This window comes from Apodemus sylvaticus, chromosome 15 (assembly GCF_947179515.1).
Source record: "Apodemus sylvaticus chromosome 15, mApoSyl1.1, whole genome shotgun sequence".
Classification (NCBI taxonomy): Eukaryota; Metazoa; Chordata; class Mammalia; order Rodentia; family Muridae; genus Apodemus; species Apodemus sylvaticus.
The window spans coordinates 47,645,338-47,657,379 of NC_067486.1; the positions used below are offsets into that span (position 1 = coordinate 47,645,338).

Genomic DNA, 12,042 nt, shown 5'->3' on the forward strand with positions numbered 1-12,042 from the left:
CTTAGTACTTCACCTCTCTCATAATGAACAGACTGAAAAGGAGTGCAGAGAAGGAAAGTTGGAGTAGAGGAGGAAGCAAGGCACATGGTCCTGGCTGTCCTAGTATCAACCTTGATCAGAGATGTGCCATTGTCACATTCTGAGAAAGGGCCACATTAAATCTTGAACCTAACACACATTACAGAAAAGTTTGTGATGGATCCCACTACTTCATATACTTAAAGTATATAAACAGATAATGGGAAGGGAAAAAAAAGAGAAGAAAGTGGTGTGGGGAGAAAACCCAGAAGTGGCAGGTTTCTGGGCTTGCCAAAAGTAAGCTTTACTTACTTCTTTGATTCCACTGGAACCTGTTGGTTGGAGGGCTATCACCAACAAATTCAGAAATAAACACACTTAAAAAAAATCCTGATCAGTATATGAGCCTCACTGTTTAATCTTAGGACACAGCAATTCCCAGATATCTACACAGGGATATCACTGTCAAAGAGGCAGTCTACAACAATCTTTCTAAATTTTCCTCTACTATTTAATTGTAGAAAGAACATAAATGATTTTCTTCTGCCATTTAATTGTAGGAGGTACATAAATGATCACAAGAAATTGAGGGTGCTTCTGAAACTACAAATTAACAGCTTCACTTTATTAGCTAATTATAAAATAGGTCTTTGTAGGCAGAGTAATTTATTCACAAATTTGAAAACAGGTGTATAAGTCAATAATTATTTTTTTTTTGTCTATCCTTCCTAATCAGACAATTTCAAAATTCGTCCTTCATGGCATTATCCAGCAATGTAAAGCATGGAGGTTAGAAAGTCAAACATTTGTATAGCCATCACTGCCTCGGTTCACTTCCTGTTTACTAGATAACGTCCCACAGTGTGGAGCGTGTAATTCATTTGGCACTTGACTGTTGAGTAGTAATGTATATTTTTAAGATGCTCAATATCTCTGTTTACTGTGCAAAAAACATAACTAGTGTGTAATGGAAGTTATATCCTGACTTGTTTTAAAAAGCAGGATAAAATTACAGCATATTTGTTGTCCTGATGACTATATAGCATTTCTGGTCTCAATCTCTGTTCTTCTCTGTCTCTGTCTGCAGCACTGTATCTCTGTCTCTCTGTGTGTCTCTGTCTCTGTCTCTGTCTCTCTCTCTCTCTCTCTCTCTCTCTCTCTCTCTCTCTCTCTCTCTCTCTCGCTGTCTCTCTCTCTCTGCATGTCTATGTGTTCATGGCATTATTTTTCAAGTAGATTTATTCTTCTGCATGCCAAAAACACTGCTGGTATTGTTTAGTTCATGTCTCTTCATTTTATTTTTATTATTGTAGAGTAAGAGTGTGATTTTATCCAGTAGCTTTAGTGACTTTGCTACCTAACTTAGTATTTCCAAGCTATAAGATTCATATAACACCATTCAATTTCCTTATAATGAAGTCACACAGCGAGATTGTTCTACTGGTCTTTTACACATAAAATAATTACAGTCATTGCCACCTCAGTTAAAGACATTTTGCTAAGAAGAAATTGATTTTTATGTAACACAGTTCTTTGTAGTTTGCTCTAACCAAGATTAGTACTTGGTATAGCAAGTGGCTATTAACTTCAATCCCCCCATAAAAAGATACATTTAAGTAATTACCATTACTAGCTTCTTGAGAAAATTGTGTATAATTTAGTCATTTACATTGTATGCACAGAGTAATTTGGTACTTGACAAAAATGGTTAACTTCTGCTTGTGACTCTTGCAGATCCTACAGAGCAGGTGACAATACAAGTGCTGCCACCAAAAAATGCCATCAAAGAAGGGGACAACATCACCCTTCAGTGCTTGGGGAATGGCAACCCACCTCCGGAGGAGTTCATGTTTTACTTACCAGTAAGCATCAGTTGAACCTGACTACTATCATTTTGTCTTATTGTCTGGCTTCTAACTGACATTAACAATCGTATGCACTTGGGAAGCTTAAGTGAGAAAAAAAAAGTGTTATTCTTGGGAATACAAAAAGAAAGAAAACACCACCTGGAGAATGTCCATTGAAAGCTTCTGTCGCACCAAATCTCTGGGCTTTTTTATTTTTATTTTTATTTTCCCTCGATGTTTAGAGACTTCAGAGACAAAGAGGGAAAAGAGGCAACCACAGGAAACCATAATTGCAGAAGCTCAGGGTATAATCATCCAAATAAGACATAAAATCTGCTGTGCAGAAGTAGATCGCTGTACACATCAGCAAAGGGACAGGGGTGGATGAGGATCTGCCCACGGGAGTCTCTCAAGATGCTCAGATCCTTTGATGCTAAGATAGTTCTGCTGTGAGTTGAGCTAGCTTGGTAGAATAATCATGTGGGCTTTTTATCACCATACTTATCATCACTGAAAGAAATGGTCTATGTGCAAGATACTTTGGGAAAGTCCTCTAAGTATTTGCATTCTTAGGGATGAGGGGTCTAACTAGAAGAGCAGCGTTTCCACCATCCTCTTACTGAAAAACAGCTACAGTGCTACTAAATGCATTTACTACAGTCATGGGATTATTGGAGATTTACTCTTAGCATGACTGCTAGTATTTCACAGTATCATCCAAGGCATTACTCAGAAGACGTGTATAAGAAATAATTTCTTACAAATATAAATGTTGGAAGACAGCCTCGTTCCTCCTGTGAAATGTGCATGCTAACATTTTCTTAGTTAGAATGAAAATTTTTGAACTGGAGTTTTCACTTTGGCTATCAGAGCTGAGAGAGCAAAGCTAGCTCTGAAATACTGTCTGCTGGCTTCCCTTGTTGCTCTTGATGCCTGTGTTTGCCTTCATTGCTTTCCTTTCCTTCCTTTGAATCGCTCCCTTCCTTCCTGCTTTTACTGCTTTGCCTTCTTCTCCGTGCTGCCTTCATTTCTGTCCATCAGTGTTATTTGGATATATGACAGGATTTCCCATCGGCTTGCTTGTTTTCTCTGTCCTCTCCTCTCCTCTTATCGTCCTTTCCCCTTCATTTTCTCCTCTTCTGTCTTCTCCTGTCTTCTCTTCTCTTCCCCCTCTCTATCTGACTCTGGCTCTCTATCTCTGTCTCTTTCTCTGTCTCTTCTTTGTCTCTGTCTCTCCCTCTCTCTATCTCATACTTGAAATGACACCAAGGACCTTGCACCTACTAGGCAAGCAAGCTCTCTGCCATAAAGCTACGCCCCATTCCATGGTTCACTATAAAGGTTCACTATGCAGCTTAGGATGACCTTGAACTCACAATGCCACGGAGCCTATCCTAAAACAGTCCTCCTGCTTTCAAACCCTGAGTGCTGCAAGTGTGGGAATGTATCCCAAGACTGAGTTCATGTTTTCTTTTATAATGCCTCAAGTCTTTTTGTTAATGTATATAAGGAAACAGGAAATAAATGCTAATGGAAATTTTAAATACCTGCTTTTAAATTCAAACTCTGTACTAAGAAAACAGGCATCATTGATAAAATATGAAGTATCTCTTCAAAATTTTGTTCCGAAATATGAATTGTTTCTCAAATAAGTGCATAACAGACTTCAATTGTTCGTGTCTAATCGGAAAGTACGGTTGCTTTTTTTTTCTCATAGCAGAGAAAATGGCATCTTTCCTCAAGAGTTATAAACATTTTCATTGTAGCTACCAAGTGTAACCATCTGACATTTTGCCTCTGTCTAAAGGGACAGCCTGAAGGCATAAGAAGCTCAAACACTTACACACTGACAGATGTGAGACGCAATGCCACAGGGGACTACAAATGCTCCCTGACTGACAAAAGAAACATGGCGGCTTCAACGACCATCACGGTTCACTGTAAGTCACCTCCAGAGACCTGCTTTACCTCAATGGCCTCTAATAATATAACCTGCTAACTTCTCTAAGCACAGCCCTATCTTTCTTAAATAACTTTGTATCGGTTCACTCTATTAGAACCATCAGAAAAAGTTATGAGCTTACATGAAGGTAAGTACTGTGGTACCTAATCCTTGCATAACTGTGGGAACTACAAACTTGTCGTTGGTAAAAAAAAAAAAAAAAAAAAAAAAAAAAAAAAGACCTTTTCTTCTAAATGTCTTCAGTCAACAGTAACACTAAGTAAATTTCATATGAACCTTAAATATCTCATTATATATTTAAATATATGTATACAGAATATATAAATATATATGTATAATATACATAATTTATATTATGCAATTCTGGAGATGGAGCCCAGGGCTTTGTACATGCTAAGCAAGCATTCTGCCACTAAGCTATACCCTGGAGCTCTTTTTATATACTGTTGATATTAGCAGGATTTGCATTTTACCATGAAGAATTTAGATTCTATATCTCATTTGTAAATTACAGAATAATATTAGCAGCCATTCCACTCAATATAGAGTTACTACAGATTCAGCACTGGAAGACAAAGTAGAGGTAACTAAAAGCCATTTATTATCTGAGTTTACCCTATGCAAAAGATAGTGAATTGAAGGAAAGAAAACCTTGTCAAAATCGCCTTGAGTGACACCTTTTGTTAAATTTTAATCTCCTTGAGGGCTCCAGGGGTTCCAAAATCATATTTAGTCTCCAAGAATATGATGGCAAAGCAGGAATGGTTCACTAAGGATAGCCATGTAGGGATCTGGAGAGATGGCTTAGTGGTTAAGAGCACTTACTGTTCCTGTAAATGACCCAGATTCAATTCCCAGCATGCATCTAGTGGCTCACACGTCTCTATAACTCTTCCCAGAGGATCCAACTCTATTCTGACCTCAGAGGGCACCAAGCACACACATGTTACATACGCATACTTGCAGGCAAAACTCTCATCCACACAAGGCAATAAAATAAAGCAATCTACCAAAAGGAAAAAGAACAGGCAGGAACCTTGAGTTCTTTATTTTGCAAATCATGAAAGCTCATATTATTAACCTATCAGATACTTCTTAAAAGTAATGATTTATTTTTTATTGGCATAACTCCCTGGGAAGAATAGAAGTCATGCATCGTTTTGGATAACTGTGAGTCTCATTTGGGGTTGTAGGCTGAATGAACCTTTCACTCAACCGTACAATCAGAAAGATTTCTCCTAGAAATGATCAGTTGTAATCCATGAGGTGGTCATGTCGTTTTGCTCTGTTTTTGTTTTAGTTTTTTTTAAGTAAATGAGATTAAGCAGTAGTGAAGCAAAGGCATTGAAAGTCATCATAGAGACTGTGTGTTTAGTAAAGGTTCCTCTGCTGCAAAGGGGCTCTGAGGAACTCAAACATCCACAAGCTTTAAGCATAGGACCTGGGTTATCCATCTTGACCACATGAAGACAAACACCAAGCAGTTGTCCAAAAATATCACTAGAGAGCAATATTGAGGACGTGGAGCTCCCATACGATCGGAGTGAAATTTGATTAGACGGAAGAGAGGAAGGATGCAAGGTCAAAAAGCATTCAAGGAAATTGCTCTAAGCACATGGTGATATGTTGTCTGTCTCAGTGCTTGGAAAGCATGTAGCAAGGAAGCAAAATTTGGAAGGAGACACAGGAGGGCACAGTTGGCAATAATACAACCAGATGGTTGCTTTTGATTGATGTTCGACATGTACCCTGGGGAGCCCTGTGGAAACAGTGAAAGGATGAAAACTGTTAACAGCCAAACACATTTTCTGCCTCTTTGACCCTCCAGCTCATGGGTTTGAGTGTGTCTGACACCAGGCGCTCATTAGCAGGGAAAACAGTGATGTCTACGTAGAACAATAGTGCTATTTTCCCTTCTGGAGACCAGCTAGTCATGGGACCATTTATCTAACAGTGCTCTAAGAAGGAAGGCAAAGGAATACACCCAACAAATTCAAATGTCTGTGAATAGTCCTCTGATATCCTCATCCATCCTATCTTCAGGTTAATTACCTATATTCCAGCTCCTTAGACATGTGCTTATGTTTAAGAAATGTTAAGTACACAGGCTCTAAATAGGGAAGAGCTATTCTGCATGGTGTGTAGAACACGTATGGATGGCTAGACCACACACCACAAGGAAGAAGACTTGGTGGCAACTACATCATACCGCAATGATAAGATGTAACAGGAAGAAAAAGCAAACAAAATGCAGAGGAAGGTAATTGAGTTCTGGTGCATTTCATTAGGTTCCAGTGTATTCTAATTTGACAGATTGACTGTAACATTGAGTTCTAAGGTCTGAATGTCTCCTTAAGAGCGAATGAATTTTAATATTCATCATGATTTTATTCTACATTAAATACAAACATGAAAATTACATTTTGCCCATTTTCTTTGGCTCTTGTTTTCTGAAAGGAGAATTTATTTTTGTCTCATCAAAAATTAAGTAAAGTGTAGATAGAAAAGCCACATCAGTACATACATGGGGATGCAGAACAGACCTTGCAATGTCACCATATTCCTACTGATCCTGAGTTACTGTTGAAACAGCTATTATTTTTCTGCCATATCTTACAGACAGATTCTTCACCACATCCTTTAAATTCCATCTTTATCCTTTAAAATCTTGTATCTTTTCACTGATGGTCTTGAATCCACAAAATAAAGGCTTCCAAGTTTCCCTTCTTATATTTTCATACAAACGTAATTCACATACATGTTCTTTCACAATCTACTTTTTTACAAGTTGGTGCAGCTGCTAATATTAATGTAAACTAGAAAGCATAATTCTTCAATCACTTCGTTAATAACCATAACTCCTCCAAGCCTTGCTATGCCAGGTCTTGGGGCTATGTCAGAGAAAATCAAGGCACGGTCATTACTCATGATGGTTACTGCTTACTAGCAAAGACAACCACTGAGGAAAACATTGATGGGTTGGGGAGATGCCTCAACCAGTACTTAGCCCACTTTACAATTGTTAGAACTTGAACTCTAATCCCCAGTAACCAAGGAAAAAAGCATGCATAGGTAGAATTCTGAAACCCTGGACCTAGAGAAGGCAGGTAGGGAAGATGATACAGAGCCAGATCTGCAAAGTTCATTGGCTAGCCAAGGTAGACAAAGTGACAAGTTTCTGGTACATAATTAATAGTGATTTTAGGAGCCTTGATGCTCCAGATAAGGGGGCTGCTAGAGCAGTGGAGCAGGGGTGGGTGAGCGGGTGGAGGAGCACCCTCACATCCATATATCATACCTATTTATTTTTTAAGATGACACAGAAAATGATGGTCAAGCTGCAACCAAATCATGAAAGAGAAAAAAAACACAGACACACGTGTGGTCTCGACTTAATTCCATAGCTAGATATACATTCTATTGAGTTATGACTAGCAGTATTGAATGCTGCAACATTCAACAGCCTGAAGAGAACTCTCATTTTTTTTTCATTTTGACCATGTGGAAAAGTTGACCCTAGATCCCCACCTACCAAAGCACTTAGTTGTCAAGAGGCTATAACAATATAGTATCTCTTATACAAAGCCTTTCTGCTTTGAAACTCAGTGTTCTCGGGTTCTCTTTACTCCTTTAGTCTTTGTTTATGCCACTAGTTAGTATTTCAACAAGTTATTAGTGATCTCTGAATGTGTAATTGGTTTCTTACCAGGTTCTGAATTCACAGGTGATGGACTGCTATGGGGTGCATGGTACCCTCACACTATTATGTCAAATCAGCGCCCAAGTACAGATCTTCCATTAGTGCCTAGAACATAGTTGCTGTATGACAATGTTTGTTTCATGAATTGCATTTTCTTCCTACAAATCATAAGTTAATATTTTAAAAATCAGTTTTTACCTGAATGGCACTACATCCTTAGATATATTTATGCTATGTATGTTTTAAAATTATCTGTTGAAAGTATACCCAATAATAGGTCTTATTCAAAATTTCAACTGCATGGAAAATGGAATAGCATTTCAAAAATAATTCAACTATTTGTCAATTTTCTCTAAAAGAAGCATCTACACTATCTGATACTTTTTCCATTTATCACCTGCTGTCTAAATATATGTGATTTCCTACTTCTCTGTCTTACCAACTCTTTTTTATAATATTTATCTACTCATTTTTATTTCATTCCTGAAGTGAACTGATTTGTTTTTCCTAAGGTGATAGTTCCCAGAGAAATATTTATATGTACCACATACATCGTTATGAACAGGAAATCAATGCAAAATCAATTAGATTGACCACATGTTTGTCCAAGTTTGTTTCAATGCTAACTTGTAAGGCTAAGCTGAATCTTGTCCAAGCTAGTTGCTTTCCTCACATAAGTCAGTTCTAATATTTCATGTACAGATGAAAAAGGTAGTTTTGTTTTTTACTTCATCTTTTCCTGTCCAAAATATTTTTACTATCTTACTTTCTTGTAGTTTTCATTTGAAGCATGTTTTTTTGTCTCACAGACTTGGATTTATCCTTAAACCCAAGTGGGGAAGTGACCAAGCAGATCGGTGACACCCTGCCTGTGTCATGCACAATATCTGCAAGTAGGAACGCAACTGTGGTGTGGATGAAGGTAAGTCCAGGCCCTTCACTGCTGTCCTGCTCCTTAGCATGCATTCTTTGAGCGTTCTTTCATACTTTGTTTTAGATCCCAATATGTATATCTAGACTCGTATGCTCACATCCATGTGCCCTTTCACCCCGCCTCTCTAGCGTTTGTTAGATCGCAGTAGTTTGTAGAAGCCGTACCATGGTATCGCTAATGAATGGGGCTGCAGCATGGCTTGGTACATGGCTTCATGATTATATAATAGAGAATGATCCCCACGTGCATGTGCACATGCCAGCATATACAATTAAGTACTTTAAGAACAAACCTTATAGAGTTCATTTTAGCTGCCATTATTCTGACATGCTGGCTGTAGTATCTGCAAAAATGTAGCTGTTGATTATTTTCCCCATCATTTTTAATGAAATCAAGGCAGATCGATCAGAAAACTCACAAGTGAGGCTGAGAGAGGTCCAAGCACATGCTTTCTGGGGTATGAATGTTTCTCTGTGGACATACCATTTTTCTTCCTCTTTGGTGTCCAGACAACTTTTTAGTCTCTAAAAGCTGGTTCTTTAGAATTGTGAGTTTTTTGATGCTACGGAGACCCCTTCACTTCTAGCCCTTAGGAAGCAACTGGAACATTCTAAAGTCTTGTTTGGAATCCCCTGTTTAAGCTCATGTAGCCACATAACTCTAAAATAAAGGATTCTTGGGGCCCAATTTTTAGAATGAGAAAGGAGGGTTCGTAATTGGTGTTTTGAGTCCAGCTTGTCCTTAAAGAAGTCCATGACCGTGAAATTACCATTTATATCATTGGCTAGTGTTTTCTAACATGCAAAGTGTAGCATGGACAGGAACAGCAAACAAGGAAAATTCTGGGAAAATAAATCTATGCATCATTTGAAATAGGATTGAAATTATCTTTATGATAATCATTCAGAAATTTCTTAGTAGACTTCTTCTAGACAAAATATTACGGTTTATTATTTATTTGTATATACTACAAATAAAACTACAAACACTTTGTCTCTCTGCCTTTTTATCTCTGCCTCTTTATCTCTGCCTCTTTTCCCTCCTTCCCCCCATCCTGTCCTCTCTCTACTCTTTGAAATGGGGTCTTCACTAGCCTCAGACTAGCTTTGTAGACCAGGCTGGTCTCCAGCTTCGGAATTCTGGGGTTAAAGCTGTGAACTACCACATGCAGCATCTAATCATAGTTCATCACTCTTAGTTAATATGTACTATTTATATACATAATAGTCAAATAGCTAGACGATCTATAAGCAAGCAGAACAGTCAATGAGAGTACAAACACACAAAGGTGTTTTACTTGAGAAATAAGTCTGCTACAATAAACACAAAATGCATTCACCATTATTGGTCGAGCCCTAATGTCATCTGTACTGCTAAGCAATATTCCTACTCATCATTTGTTGATGTGGAAGTAGACAAAAGAAAATCCTAGTGTACAAAGGCCTATGATCATAGAATTCTCTTATTAGTTGCTTTTTAATTTAATATCCTGAAAATATGATCATCCTCTAATTCAAGTAACTTTCTACTATACACATATTTTCCCTTTCTTTTTTTGAAATTAGACTAGTAAGACTTTCTTGCTTATAGTATTTTTCCATACTTTTCTTGTGATTTTTATAATGAAACTCCATTCACTAAAGTAAATTGTGAGCATTTTGCCCCACACTGCTAATGTTCCATGAGTGTCTTGTGAAAGGATGTTAACACAGTAGCAGGAATTGACAATTAAGACTGTCACTCAATATAAACTCATCACACTACTCATTTAGTTAATCCTCAAAACAATTAGATACAGTAAGAAGATCCTATTTCCCAAATAAAGGAAACTCAGTTTGAGAAAACCATGAACTTGTTCCAAATTTCCAACACCGGAATAGGGGACTCTGAACTATATATAGCTCTACTTTGCCTGACTCCAAAGTATCTTAAGGAGAATATTCAGACCCACATAATAACCTTGGGCTTAATTTTATAGAACACATACATCTAAAGTCACAATTGTGCAGCTGCATATATAGTTCATAAAGAATTCACATTCTTCATTCAAGATGGGAAGACCTTGTATAAATTCCCAGCACCCAGCAGATATTACATGGGGTGTCAGAAACCCCAGTGTTGGGATCCAGAGACAGATTGATCCCAAGAACTTCTTAACCAGCCAGCCTAGTCAAAATGCAAGCTTCTGGTTCAGAGAAAGATCCTATCTCAAGGCAATAATGGCGCAGACAATAGTAGACACCAGATGACCTGCACTGGTTTCCACACCACACTCATGCACAAGTGTAGACATCCAGACATGCAGGCACATGTACCACACACACACACACACACACACACACACACACAGACATGCGCACTGCCATACATAGCAATTAAAAATATAATAAATATAATATTGTTGTACCACTGAAGTTAACTGTGCTCTGCATTTAACCAGGATAACATCAGACTCCGATCCAGCCCTTCGTTTTCTAGTCTTCATTATCAGGATGCTGGGAACTATGTCTGTGAAACGGCTCTTCAGGAGGTTGAGGGACTGAAGAAAAGGGAGTCGCTGACACTCATCGTAGAAGGTAGTGAAGTGCTTGAGCAACAATTATCTTGTTCTTTAAGAATGTGATAGCAGGTTTCTTTTAAGATTTCAATAATAATATTTTAATTACATTAATATTTCAGGGAAACCTCAAATTAAAATGACAAAGAAAACTGATCCCAGTGGACTGTCTAAAACTATAATCTGCCATGTGGAAGGGTTTCCAAAGCCAGCGATACAGTGGACCATTACTGGCAGTGGAAGTGTCATAAACCAAGCAAGTATTTTAATTCTTGTTCAGGGCTACCTTTGCTTCCAAGTTGAGTTTTATTTAGATGCCTGAAGTGTAGGTTGGTTTGGTTGGAGTATAGAATGTGAATCGTAGAATATGCAATAAAAGCTCAGAGAAAGTGCTTGCTGACATCATAATTTTCTCTGAAGGAGATCACTCCTCAAATAAAACATTTAAATCCAAGACCCATGGAAAATATTTTTAAACCACTGTGTTATGGTATCTGCTTTTAAAATAATTAAAATTGAGTCTCTCTCCATGGTCATTAATTCCTGAGACACAGATAATTAAATCATTAATGTATATACTTTCTGAACCACAAACTTATACATCAAAGTATAAGTACTTTCCCTGTTTACTGTGAAAAGACATTCCTTATTTAACCTGGGCCCTGTGAGTAGTGACTAACGTTGTTACTGTCTGGGAACACATGGCCCAGTTTGCTTGTAATAGAGATAAGACAAGAACAAGGCTGCCCAAATGTAGTATTTACTTTATTCCCTTCAGGACAGTAGGGAACATTAATCTAAACTTAATATCTATAGTCTTGGTATGATACTTCAGTTGCCACAAAGGACTGCAACTTACAAATGCTATAAATATTTTGCTCCTCATACAAAGTCAGTCACAGAAAGAGAAAGACAAATAGATAAAGAAAGAGAAAAAAATCAAACAATTGCTAATATTTCAGAACTTTAATCCCTCTAATCAATGTTTGATGTAGTAATATAATTTTAATTTTTTTCTGTAGT

The 12,042-nt window shown here is 37.6% G+C and overlaps 1 protein-coding gene across 2 annotated transcripts in view; it reads left to right on the plus strand.

Moving 5' to 3' along the window:
• The window catches only part of Alcam (activated leukocyte cell adhesion molecule), a 190,194-nt gene that overhangs the window by 159,380 nt on the left and 18,772 nt on the right, over nt 1-12,042 (plus strand). For both annotated transcript variants that reach the window (XM_052158703.1, XM_052158704.1), the window contains exons 7-11: nt 1,753-1,880; nt 3,673-3,805; nt 8,338-8,450; nt 10,903-11,038; nt 11,142-11,279. In XM_052158703.1, coding sequence (XP_052014663.1) covers nt 1,753-1,880; nt 3,673-3,805; nt 8,338-8,450; nt 10,903-11,038; nt 11,142-11,279 — 648 coding nt within the window. The remainder of the gene's footprint in view (nt 1-1,752; nt 1,881-3,672; nt 3,806-8,337; nt 8,451-10,902; nt 11,039-11,141; nt 11,280-12,042) is intronic.